The sequence below is a fragment of the Oncorhynchus masou genome, unplaced genomic scaffold (genome assembly GCF_036934945.1).
Source record: "Oncorhynchus masou masou isolate Uvic2021 unplaced genomic scaffold, UVic_Omas_1.1 unplaced_scaffold_864, whole genome shotgun sequence".
Lineage (NCBI taxonomy): Eukaryota > Metazoa > Chordata > Actinopteri > Salmoniformes > Salmonidae > Oncorhynchus > Oncorhynchus masou.
This window is the reverse complement of record NW_027015101.1, coordinates 69,093-82,190: the sequence shown is the minus strand read 5'-3', so window position 1 is coordinate 82,190 and position 13,098 is coordinate 69,093. Positions and strand designations below refer to the sequence as shown.

Below are 13,098 nucleotides of genomic sequence, written 5' to 3'. Positions count from 1 at the left end.
GACCCGGAACCAAAACATTGAATCACTTCCGTTCCTTCGAAAACAAGCCACACCTCTTCCACCCAGTTGTCACAACATAAAACAGACAGCTACAGGAGTGGGAGTCAACCCGAAAGAAGTTTGGGAGTCAAACAAGAACAATAGGTTCTTCTTCAAGCGTTTGGAGAGCCTCTTGGAGAACAGCCATGGAAGCTCAGCTAAAGAAGGAGCTGGGAACATCCATGCTGAAATCAACTGGCCATTCTGGAGGAGGTTGTATCAGCCAGGGACAGAGCTTTGACACTGATCACGGGAGAGTGTTTGTCAAGATCAACCACAAGAGCCAGGTTCTTCATTTACTTCATTACTAATTCCATACTGCATGCCTTTACATTAACATATGAAGTCACTTATCTCCCTCACTAGCTTTAAGCACCAGCTGTCAGAGCAGCTCACAGATTACTGCACCTGTACATAGCCCACCTATATTTTAGCCCAAACAACTACCTCTTTCCCTACTGTATTTAATTAATTTATTTATTTTGCTCCTTTGCACCCCATTATTTTTATTTCTACTTTGCACATTCTTCCATTGCAAATCTACCATTCCAGTGTTTTACTTGCTATATGGTATTTACTTTGCCACCATGGCCTTTTTTTGCCTTTACCTCCCTTCTCACCTCATTTGCTCACATCGTATATAGACTTGTTTCTACTGTATTATTGACTGTGTGTTTGTTTTACTCCATGTGTAACTCTGTGTTGTTGTATGTGTCGAACTGCTTTGCTTTATCTTGGCCAGGTCGCAGTTGTAAATGAGAACTTGTTCTCAACTTGCCTACCTGGTTAAATAAAGGTGTTCTCAACTAGTCTACCTGGTTAAATAAAGGTGAAAAAAAAGTCACTCAAAATAGATTAGCACTGTAAAATAGTAGCCTAATAAGGATAATTTGTTAGAAATATCAAACAATATTTTGTTGCAGGCTATTTGGCTACACGCTATCAAATGAATTACAGTAGTCAGCACTCTGAGAGCAAAGGATTAGGATTCACAATAGAGCCATCCAGTCATGTGATGGTCAAAATCAGAGCGCTGTTGTTGTGCACAGAGCTGGAGGGTTTTATGTGATGGGCAGTCCTAATCCTGATCTCTGAAAAGTCATGAACTGCCTTCTCTGAAGGCTGCTAGACTACTTCCATGGTAGAGGTAGTCCCGTGGAGGCTGCTAGACTACTTCCATGGTAGAGGTAGTCCCGTGGAGGCTGCTAGACTACTTCCATGGTAGAGGTAGTCCCGTGGAGTCTGCTAGACTACTTCCATGGTAGGTGTAGTCCCGTGGAGGCTGCTAGACTACTTCCATGGTAGAGGTAGTCCCGTGGAGGCTGCTAGACTACTTCCATGGTAGAGGTAGTCCCGTGGAGTCTGCTAGACTACTTCCATGGTAGGTGTAGTCCCGTGGAGGCTGCTAGACTACTTCCATGGTAGAGGTAGTCCCGTGGAGTCTGCTAGACTACTTCCATGGTAGAGGTAGTCCCGTGGAGTCTGCTAGACTACTTCCATGGTAGAGGTAGTCCCGTGGAGTCTGCTAGACTACTTCCATGGTAGGTGTAGTCCCGTGGAGGCTGCTAGACTACTTCCATGGTAGAGGTAGTCCCGTGGAGTCTGCTAGACTACTTCCATGGTAGGTGTAGTCCCGTGGAGGCTGCTAGACTACTTCCATGGTAGGTGTAGTCCCGTGGAGGCTGCTAGACTACTTCCATGGTAGAGGTAGTCCCGTGGAGGCTGCTAGACTACTTCCATGGTAGAGGTAGTCCCGTGGAGGCTGCTAGACTACTTCCATGGTAGAGGTAGTCCCGTGGAGGCTGCTAGACTACTTCCATGGTAGAGGTAGTCCCGTGGAGGCTGCTAGACTACTTCCATGGTAGGTGTAGTCCCGTGGAGGCTGCTAGACTACTTCCATGGTAGGTGTAGTCCCGTGGAGGCTGCTAGACTACTTCCATGGTAGGTGTAGTCCCGCGGAGGCTGCTAGACTACTTCCATGGTAGGTGTAGTCCCGTGGAGGCTACTAGACTACTTCCATGGTAGGTGTAGTCGTGTAGTCCCGTGGAGGCTACTAGACTACTTCCATGGTAGGTGTAGTCCCGTGGAGGCTGCTAGACTACTTCCATGGTAGAGGTAGTCCCGTGGAGGCTGCTAGACTACTTCCATGGTAGGTGTAGTCCCGTGGAGGCTGCTAGACTACTTCCATGGTAGGTGTAGTCCCGTGGAGGCTGCTAGACTACTTCCATGGTAGGTGTAGTCCCGTGGAGGCTGCTAGACTACTTCCATGGTAGGTGTAGTCCCGTGGAGGCTGCTAGACTACTTCCATGGTAGGTGTAGTCCCGTGGAGGCTGCTAGACTACTTCCATGGTAGGTGCTAGTACTTCCATGGTAGGTGTAGTCCCGCGGAGGCTGCTAGACTACTTCCATGGTAGGTGTAGTCCCGCGGAGGCTGCTAGACTACTTCCATGGTAGGTGTGGAGTGCTAGACTACTTCCATGGAGGCTGCTAGACTACTTCCATGGTAGGTGTAGTCCCGTGGAGGCTGCTAGACTACTTCCATGGTAGGTGTAGTCCCGCGGAGGCTGCTAGACTACTTCCATGGTAGGTGTAGTCCCGCGGAGGCTGCTAGACTACTTCCATGGTAGGTGTAGTCCCGCGGAGGCTGCTAGACTACTTCCATGGTAGGTGTAGTCCCGTGGAGGCTGCTAGACTACTTCCATGGTAGGTGTAGTCCCGTGGAGGCTGCTAGACTACTTCCATGGTAGGTGTAGTCCCGTGGAGGCTGCTAGACTACTTCCATGGTAGGTGTAGTCCCGTGGAGGCTGCTAGACTACTTCCATGGTAGGTGTAGTCCCGTGGAGGCTGCTAGACTACTTCCATGGTAGGTGTAGTCCCGTGGAGGCTGCTAGACTACTTCCATGGTAGAGGTAGTCCCGTGGAGGCTGCTAGACTACTTCCATGGTAGGTGTAGTCCCGTGGAGGCTGCTAGACTACTTCCATGGTAGGTGTAGTCCCGTGGAGGCTGCTAGACTACTTCCATGGTAGGTGTAGTCCCGTGGAGGCTGCTAGACTACTTCCATGGTAGGTGTAGTCCCGTGGAGGCTGCTAGACTACTTCCATGGTAGGTGTAGTCCCGTGGAGGCTGCTAGACTACTTCCATGGTAGGTGTAGTCCCGTGGAGGCTGCTAGACTACTTCCATGGTAGGTGTAGTCCCGTGGAGGCTGCTGAAGGGAGGACGGCTCATAATAATGGCCGGAATGGAGTGAATGGAATGACATCAAATACCATACGCATACCATGCGTTTGATACCATCCCATTCACTCCATTCCAGCCATTAAACTCCATTCCAGCCATTATTATGAGCCATCCTGCCCCCAGCAGCCTCCACTGGTTTCATTACTTTGTCTGTACAATACATTTCATCACAAAGGTATGGTGTAATTCCTTGGTCAATGTCATGATGATCATCACTTGTCTTATCCTCGTCACCCAGGCAAAGCGTATGTTTGATGGGGAGTTGGCTAGCTTGGAAGCCATCGTCATGACAGACACAGTGAAGGTCCCCAAGCCTGTCAAGGTGATAGAGCTGGATACAGGAGGGGCTGTGTTCGTCATGGAACATGTTGACATGAGGGGTCTCAGCAGGTAAGAGAATCTCTTCATACACTGTTTAATACACGTTGTTGGCCTTTCTTTCCTTCTTCTGCTTCTTCATCTTCTTCCTTTATCTTCTTCTTCTTTCGTTATCTTCTTCCTGTTCTTCTTCTTCTTCCTGTTCTTCTTCTTCTTTATTTATCTTCTTGTTCCTTCTTCTTTCTTTATCTTCTTCCTGTTCTTCTTGTTCTGTATGTATTAGTAAAGTATTATTGTTATGTCAGACTTTATTGGGATGATTGAGTGTGTTAATGATTGAGTGTGTTAATGATTGAGTGTGTTAATGATTGAGTGTGTTAATGATTGTCCCATTGATTCCCCCAGGCACTCTAAGCAGCTGGGAGAGCGTCTGGCTGACCTGCACCTACACAACCAGAGACGCAGGGACAGACAGAACAAGGAACAGCAGACAGTTGGTAACTCACCTAGTCCATTGATTGACTGATTGATTGATTTTGGGGTAAAACAATTCATACAGTTTAAAACAGTTTAGAAGTCTAGCTTTCCCACGTACACAACATCAGACTACTGCATGTTCCTGTCATTTAAATGTAACAGGAAAAGGAGCTGATGTTCCTGTCATTGACCAGTTTGGGTTCCAGGTTCCCACTTGCTGTGGATACCTCCCTCAGGTGAGCTACTATGCAACAGATCGTCTGATATTGGGAGACACAACTAGATTTCCACCTTTCCCACTAGTGAATACGAGACTGGAATATGGGGTAACGTGGGATTGAAACGGTATGCTATAAATCTAAATAAAGATAGTTCCACACCCTATATACAGCTCCAAGTCTGGTTAAACCATGAATGTCTCTGTGCCTTCAACATGGGATTTAAAGACCAACTGGATGAGAAAACCTGCCTATTTTTAATGACTTTTATCAGAGTTCCACTTTCTAACCTCTCTTTGTCTCTCTCTCTCTCATCAGGAGAATGAGTGGCAGAGTGACTGGGTAACGTTCTACTCTCAGCACAGACTACAGCACCAACTCAACATGGTGGAGAAGTCTTATGGAGACAGAGAGGCCAGGGAACTATGGTCCCAGCTACAGGTAACTATAGAACTAGGTAACTACAGGTAACTATGGTCCCAGCTACAGGTAACTATAGAACTAGGTAACTACAGGGAACTATGGTCCCAGCTACAGGTAACTATAGAACTAGGTAACTACAGGGAACTATGGTCCCAGCTACAGGTAACTATAGAACTAGGTAAACAGGTAACACAGACTACAGCACCAACTCAACATGGTGGAGGAGTCTTATGGAGACAGAGAGGCCAGGGAACTATGGTCCCAGCTACAGGTAACTACAACTATGGTCCCAGCTACAGGTAACTATAGAACTAGGTAACTACAGGTAACACAGACTACAGCACCAACTCAACATGGTGGAGGAGTCTTATGGAGACAGAGAGGCCAGGGAACTATGGTCCCAGCCAGGTAACTATGTAACTACAGGTAACTATGGTCCCAGCTACAGGTAACTATAGAACTAGGTAAACAGGGAACTATGGTCCCAGCACAGGTAGGGAACTGGTCCCAACTGGATGGTCCCAGGAGGAGTCTTACTACAGGAACATGGTCCCAGCATGAAAACAGAAGAGGTAACCAGGGAACTATGGTCCCAGCTACAGGTAACTATAGAACTAGGTAACTACAGGGAACTATGGTCCCAGCTACAGGTAACTATAGAACTAGGTAACTACAGGGAACTATGAGTCCCAGGCTACATGGTCCCAGCTACAGGTAACTAGGTAACTACAGGTAACTACAGACTACACTCAACATGGTGGAGGGAGTCTTATGGTCCCAGCTACAGGTAAGAGGCCAGGGAACTATGGTCCCAGCTACAGGTAACTATAGAACTAGGTAACTACAGGGAACTATGGTCCCAGCTACAGGTAACTATAGAACTAGGTAACTACAGGTAACACAGACTACAGCACCAACTCAACATGGTGGGGGGTCTTATGGAGACAGAGAGGCCAGGAATGGTCCCAGCTACAGGTAACTATGTAACTACAGGTAACTACAGGGAACTATGGTCCCAGCTACAGGTAACTATAGAACTAGGTAACTACAGGGAACTATGGTCCCAGCTACAGTAACTAGGTAACTACAGGGAACATGGTCCCAGCTACAGGTAACTATAGAACTAGGTAACTACAGGGAACTATGGTCCCAGCTACAGGTAACTATAGAACTAGGTAACTACAGGGAACTATGGTCCCAGCTACAGGTAACTAGGTAACTACAGGGAACTATGGTCCCAGCTACAGGTAACTATAGAACTAGGTAACTACAGGGAACTATGGTCCCACTACAGGTAACTATAGAACTAGGTAACTACAGGTAACACAACTACAGCACCAACTCAACATGGTCTTATGGAGAGAGAGGCCTTATGGTCCCAGCTACAGGTAACTATAGAGGTAACTACAGGGAACTATGGTCCCAGCTACAGGTAACTATAGAACTAGGTAACTACAGGGAACTATGGTCCCAGCTACAGGTAACTATAACTATAGGTAACTACAGGGAACTATGGTCCCAGCTACAGGTAACTATAGAACTAGGTAACTACAGGGAACTATGGTCCCAGCTACAGGTAACTAGGTAACTACAGGGAACTATGGTCCCAGCTACAGTAACTATAGAACTAGGTAAACTAACACAGACTACAGCACCAACTCAACATGGTGGAGGAGTCTTATGGAGACAGAGAGGCCAGGGAACTATGGTCCCAGCTACAGGTAACTAGGTAACTACAGGGAACTATGGTCCCAGCTACAGGTAACTATAGAACTAGGTAACTACAGGGAACTACAGCACCAACTGGTAACTATCTAGGTAACTACAGGGTACTATGGTCCCAGCTACAGGTAACTATAGAACTAGACTACAGGTAACACAGACTACAGCACCAACTCAACATGGTGGAGGAGTCTTATGGAGACAGAGAGGCCAGGGAACTATGGTCCCAGCTACAGGTAACTATGTAACTACAGGTAACTACAGGGAACTATGGTCCCAGCTACAGGTAACTATAGAACTAGGTAACTACAGGGAACTATGGTCCCAGCTACAGGTAACTATAGAACTAGGTAACTACAGGGAACTATGGTCCCAGCTACAGGTAACTAGGTAACTACAGGGAACTATGGTACTACAGGTAACACAGACTACAGCTACAGGTAACTATAGAACTAGGTAACTACAGGTAACACAGACTACAGCACCAACTCAACATGGTGGAGAAGTCTTATGGAGACAGAGAGGCCAGGGAACTATGGTCCCAGCTACAGGTAACTATAGAACTAGGTAACTACAGGGAACTATGGTCCCAGCTACAGGTAACTATAGAACTAGGTAACTACAGGGAACTATGGTCCCAGCTACAGGTAACTATAGAACTAGGTAACTACAGGGAACTATGGTCCCAGCTACAGGTAACTATAGAACTAGGTAACTACAGGTAACACAGACTACAGCACCAACTCAACATGGTGGACTACAGTACCAACTCAACATGGAGTCTTATGGAGACAGAGAGGCCAGGGAACTATGGTCCCAGCTACAGGTAACTATAGAACTAGGTAACTACAGGGAACTATGGTCCCAGCTACAGGTAACTATAGAACTAGGTAACTACAGGGAACTATGGTCCCAGCTACAGGTAACTATAGAACTAGGTAACTACAGGGAACTATGGTCCCAGCTACAGGTAACTATAGGGAACTAGGTAACAGGTACAGTAACTACAGGTAAACTATGGTCCCAGCTACAGGTAACTATAGAACTAGTAACTACAGGGAACTATGGTCCCAGCTACAGGTAACAGGTAACTACAGGGAACTATGGTCCCAGCTACAGGTAACTATAGAACTAGGTAACTACAGGGAACTATGGTCCCAGCTACAGGTAACTAGGTAACTACAGGGAACTATGGTCCCAGCTACAGGTAACACAGACTACAGCACCAACTCAACATGGTGGAGAAGTCTGAGACAGAGAAGCCAGGGAACTATGGTCCCAGCTACAGGTAACTAGGTAACTACAGTAACTACAGTGGCTACTATGGTCCCAGCTACAGGTAACAATATGACTAGGTAACTACAGGTAACTATGGTACAAGCTACATGTAACAATAACACAGACGACAGCACCAGCTCCATAAGGTTCTATACTATCTCCAATCCCAAACCAAGACCTTACTCCTATACCTTATGTACTTTTTCAGATCTGAGAGGACTTCATGTGTGATTGATCTTCTGTCTGATATCTCCTCTCCTTAGCTGAAAATCCCTCAGCTATTTACCGACATCGAGGTGTTCCCCGCCCTGCTTCACGGGGACCTGTGGGGGGGAAACGTAGCAGAGTGTCCCGACGGCCCTGTCATTTTCGACCCCGCCTCCTTCTATGGCCACGCTGAGTACGAGCTGGGCATCGCCGGGATGTTCGGAGGGTTCAGCGACTCCTTCTACTCTGGGTACCACAACAAGATCCCCAAGGCCCCGGGCTTTGAGAAGAGGAATCAGCTGTATCAACTGTTCCACTATCTGAACCACTGGAATCACTTTGGGGGAGGATACAGAGGGTCCTCGCTGAGGATCATGAAGGATCTGGTCAAATACTGACCACTGATCATATATGTACAGTAGCATGATGTACAACTACACTACCCATAATGCTCTGGAAAACATAGACACACCAATGACACTGACCAGCTTGAATGGCCTCACAAAGTCTTCCACTACAGCCTAGTCTTCCATCCCGAAGGGAACAAATCATTTTTGGGTGAAAATATTAGTTATTTCGAAAAGCAAGAAACAAGAAAACTATGATCCTATGGTATAGAAGAGAGATTCCACAAAACCCATTCCATATTCCTCTTCATCTTGAAATGCTTGAGAAATAAAAAATGTTTGAGCTAACATTCCACAGTTGTTTGAAAGCAGAAGTGATTTTAATGCTCTAGTGTAAGACTAAACATAGAGTATTGCACATCCATTTGCTTAAATAAACATAACAGCAAGCAAGGTTGTGATCTGTTTGAGTTGTAACAGTTAGCTTTGTTAAAAGCTGTGTTAATACTAAGAGTGCAATGCTAAATAAAGGACATTACTTCCTCTAGTGTGACCATGTGTTGAATACCTCAATAAGGACAATAACCTAATAAAGGGCACTATACACTGAGTTTACAAAACATTAGGAACACCTTCCTAATATTGAGTTGCTCCCCCTTTCGCCCCCAGATCAGCCTCAATTCGCCAGGCCACGGACTCTACAAGGTGTCCAATGTGTTCCACAGGGATGCTGACTGATGTTGACTCCAATGCTTCCCACAGTTGTGTCAAGTTGGCTGTCCTTTGGGGTGGTGGACCATTCTTGATACGTTCTTGGAAAACCCAGCAGCGATGCAGTTCTTGACACAAACCGGCGCACCTGATACCTACTACCATAACCCGTTCAAAGGCACTTAAATTTGTCTTGCCCATTCACCCTCTGAATGGCAACACGTACACAATCCATGTCTCAGTTGTCTCAAAGGCTTAAAAATCATTCTTTACCAGATGTCCTTCCATCTCTACATGGGAATTGAATCAATTTGGACTGTCTGACTTTGTGTCTCCTCTCCTTTATCAACACTGATTGAAGTGGATTTAACAGGTGACATCAATAAGGGATCATAGCTTTCACCTGGATTCACCTGGTCAGTCTTTGTCATGGAAAGAGCAGGTGTTGTTAATGTTTTGTAGACTCAGTGTATTTTTATTTCTGTTTTCATAATATACATGAGGTGAGATAATATTTCCACCTCTATAAGTCTGACGCGTATGGCGCGTCCCTCAATAACGAAACGCCTTTTTGTCCCCAATCGCATAACGTACTGTAGGGTGTAGCAACGTGCAAACTTCACAACAGATAACAGACCTCCGCCGCTGCGTGATCATCATTATCTGAAGTTATAATAATACATTTTCCGGACAGAATTTTCACAACTACAGGTATGCATTCATACGCCTACGATAACCAAATGTATGAGCTGTGTGTGTTCACTCAAATTCTGTTTGATTTCTGTTGCCACTTGCCAACCAACAGCACTAGCTAGTTAGCTAGCATCATGTGATCAGCAATGTTGTGGCAAAATGGCCTGGCTCAGTCCATGACTCCAGAATCTTTCGGGCCTCTGGAAATCTATCAGTGCCTATCACAAGGTAAGCCACACAACCCCTATTTATAACCATGAGGCAGTAATGGCTAGTATCGGCATGAATAGAACGCAAATCATTGACACGCCCATGCTAGAAGTCACACCTTTCTCATCGAGCTATCAAGGCAAGCTAGCTACACTTGCTAGCTATTATGTAGACGTGTGTTTAAGCAGTGGACATTAGACATGCATATAACCAAGTGCATGAAATGTACCTGTAATCTAGGCATCTATAATGGCCCAGACCGACATGGATTCCGGGGAGGATGGAGGCGGCGGCGGGGAGCCCGAGGTGATCGCTAAAGCCAGTGTCTTGGGAGGTTTTACCGAGAGCACTGAGATTCGAGCCCTGATCTCCAGCCTACCAGTGGTTCACGAGAACATCGTGACACTGGAGTTAGCCATAGAGAGGTTCCTCGGTGAGATTCATACTCTACGTGTTTAGTCTGTTGTTGTTGTGGCCAACTTGATCCAGTCTTCCATGGAACAGACTGTGGGCTTTAGGCCTAAATGCGTGTACCATCTACAGACATCAGTTTTAATACATTCATAACTTAGACATACCACAATCATATAAGCAGTGAAAGAAAAGTCTACAACTTTATGTTGACCAGTTCTTTTTTTCTCTACAGTGATAATGGACCGTTATCAGGAGCAGCCCCATCTCCTGGATCCACATCTGGGTAACAACACTACACACACACTACACACACACTACACACACACACTACACACACACTACACACACACACTACACACCACACACACTGACACACACACACTACACACACACTACACACACACAGACACACACTACACACACACACACACACAGCACATCACACTCCACACACACACACACACACACTACACACACACACTACACACACACTACACACACACTACACACACACTACACACACACAGCACACACACACACTACACACACACTACACACACACACTACACACACACTACACACACACACTACACACACACTACACACACACTACACACACACTACACACACATACACACACACAGCACATCACATCTGGGTAACAACACTACACACACACTACACACACACAGCACAGCACATGCTATTCTGCTTTAGTGAAACATGGGTTTGTTAGGATAGCATGATGATAACAGTGTTTCTTTCCTGTGACCACAGAGTGGATGTTGAACCTGCTGTTGGAGCTCATCAGGAGTGAGCAGTCTCCTCCTCTACTGGTACACCTGGGCTTCAAATTCCTCTACATCATCTCCAAGGTAACTACAGACAGATGGATTCATCTACATCATCTCCAAGGTAACTACAGACAGATGGATTCATCTACATCATCTCCAAGGTAACTACAGACAGATGGATTCCTCTACATCATCTCCAAGGTAACTACAGGCAGATGGATTCCTCTACATCATCTCCAAGGTAACTACAGGCAGATGGATTCATCTACATCATCTCCAAGGTAACTACAGGCAGATGGATACATCATCTCCAAGGTAACTACAGGCAGATGGATACATCATCTCCAAGGTAACTACAGGCAGATGGATTCCTCTACATCATCTCCAAGGTAACTACAGGCATATGGATCTACATCATCTCCAAGGTAACTACAGACATATGGATTCCTCTACATCATCTCCAAGGTAACTACAGACAGACAGATTCCTCTACATCATCTCCAAGGTAACTACAGACAGATGGATTAATCTACATCTACATCATCTCCAAGGTAACTACAGACAGATGGATTCATCTACATCATCTCCAAGGTAACTACAGACAGATGGATTCATCTATCATCCAAGGTAACTACAGACAGATGGATTCATCTACATCATCTCCAAGGTAACTACAGACAGATGGATTCACAAGGTAACACAGACAGATGGATTCATCTACAAGGTAATACAGACGCCAAGGTAACTACAGACAGATGGATTCATCTACATCGCCAAGGTAACTACAGACAGATGGATTCATCTCAAGGTAATACAGACAGATGGATTCATCTACGCGCCAAGGTAACTACAGACAGATGGATTCATCTCCATTCATCTACCAAGGTAACTACAGACAGATGGATTCATCTCCATCTCCAAGGTAACTACAGACAGATGGATTCATCTACATCATCACACAGATAGTAAGAGTTCAGTTTGTGAAGCCCAGTGTTCTGATGTGTGTGTTGATTCTGTGGTGTCTTACCCTATGGCCTCTGGCTACAGTTAGAAGTGTGGTCCTCGCTCAGCTTTCTGAGCCGTTGGGACGAGTCAGACTCCTCTAACTCAGGTGTTTTTGTCTCGGCCAGGTGAGAGGGTATAAGATCTTCATGCAGCTCTTCCCCCATGAGGTGGCTGATGTCCAGCCAGTCCTGGACCTCCTGTGCCGACAGGACCCCAGAGACCCAGAGGTGAGCCTGAATTTCTTAGTTACGAGTCGTCAATAGAAGGTGGGCCTACCACGTCCTAGCCCAGTAGCTAATGTTCAACCCCCTGATTTCTCATGTTACAAGACCTCAATGGAAGGATAACCCTTTACTTGAAGGGTACCTTCATAAACTATACATTGATAAACATTACATTGCACATTCATACGCAGTATCCATTGATTCTACCCTCTTGTTGCTTTCTAGATTAGGCCTATAGGGATTCAACTGTTTACTTTCTAGATTAGGCCTATAGGGATTCAACTGTTTACGTTCTAGATTAGGCCTATAGGAATTTAATGGTTGACTTCCAAGTTGTTTAATGTAATATATGAAGTGACATGTTTGTCTGTGTATTGTCCCTGTCTGTATCTTGTTATGGTTACAAATCAAATGTTATTTGTTACATGCTTTGTTAACAACAGGTGTGGATTTACAGTGAAATGCTGATTTACAGGCCCTTCCCAACAATGCAGAGAGAAAATAGAGAAATAAACAAAAAGTAAAACACGTAATAATAAATACACAATGAGTAACGATAACATGGCTTTATACACAATGATAACATGGGTACCAGTACTGAGTCAATGATAACATGGCTTTATACACGGGTACCAGTACTGAGTCAATGATAACATGGCTTTATACAGTACTGAGTCAATGGGTACCAGTACTGAGTCAATGATAACATGGCTTTATACACGGGGTACCAGTACTGAGTCAATGATAACATGGCTTTATACCACTGAGTCAATGGGTAC

The 13,098-nt window shown here is 45.5% G+C and overlaps 2 protein-coding genes across 2 annotated transcripts in view; both read left to right on the top strand.

The window, feature by feature from the left end:
• The first annotated feature begins 9 nt into the window (after positions 1–9).
• Positions 10–8,815, top strand: fn3krp (fructosamine 3 kinase related protein). The gene is made up of 7 exons (XM_064963883.1): positions 10–326; positions 3,517–3,668; positions 4,002–4,093; positions 4,236–4,309; positions 4,610–4,748; positions 7,743–7,750; positions 7,978–8,815. The coding sequence occupies exons 1-7, from the start codon at positions 186–188 to the stop codon at positions 8,317–8,319; spliced, it is 948 nt and encodes a 315-aa protein (XP_064819955.1). The 5' UTR covers positions 10–185; the 3' UTR covers positions 8,320–8,815.
• Positions 8,816–9,578: 763 nt separating this feature from the next.
• Positions 9,579–13,098, top strand: part of LOC135537869 (tubulin-specific chaperone D-like) — a 30,757-nt gene continuing 27,237 nt past the window's right edge. The window contains exons 1-5 of the mRNA XM_064963880.1: positions 9,579–9,690; positions 10,123–10,315; positions 10,529–10,579; positions 11,074–11,171; positions 12,221–12,322. Of these exons, the coding sequence (XP_064819952.1) occupies positions 10,132–10,315; positions 10,529–10,579; positions 11,074–11,171; positions 12,221–12,322 (435 nt within the window). The 5' untranslated portion in view covers positions 9,579–9,690; positions 10,123–10,131. The remainder of the gene's footprint in view (positions 9,691–10,122; positions 10,316–10,528; positions 10,580–11,073; positions 11,172–12,220; positions 12,323–13,098) is intronic.

Coding starts and splice junctions, on each gene's coding strand:
- fn3krp (XM_064963883.1), top strand. CDS start 186: ATGGAAGCTCAGCTAAAGAAGGAGCTGGGAACATCCATGCTGAAATCA. Junction 327..3,516: donor AGATCAACCACAAGAGCCAG/GTTCTTCATTTA, acceptor CTCGTCACCCAG/GCAAAGCGTATGTTTGATGG. Junction 4,310..4,609: donor GCTGTGGATACCTCCCTCAG/GTGAGCTACTAT, acceptor CTCTCTCATCAG/GAGAATGAGTGGCAGAGTGA.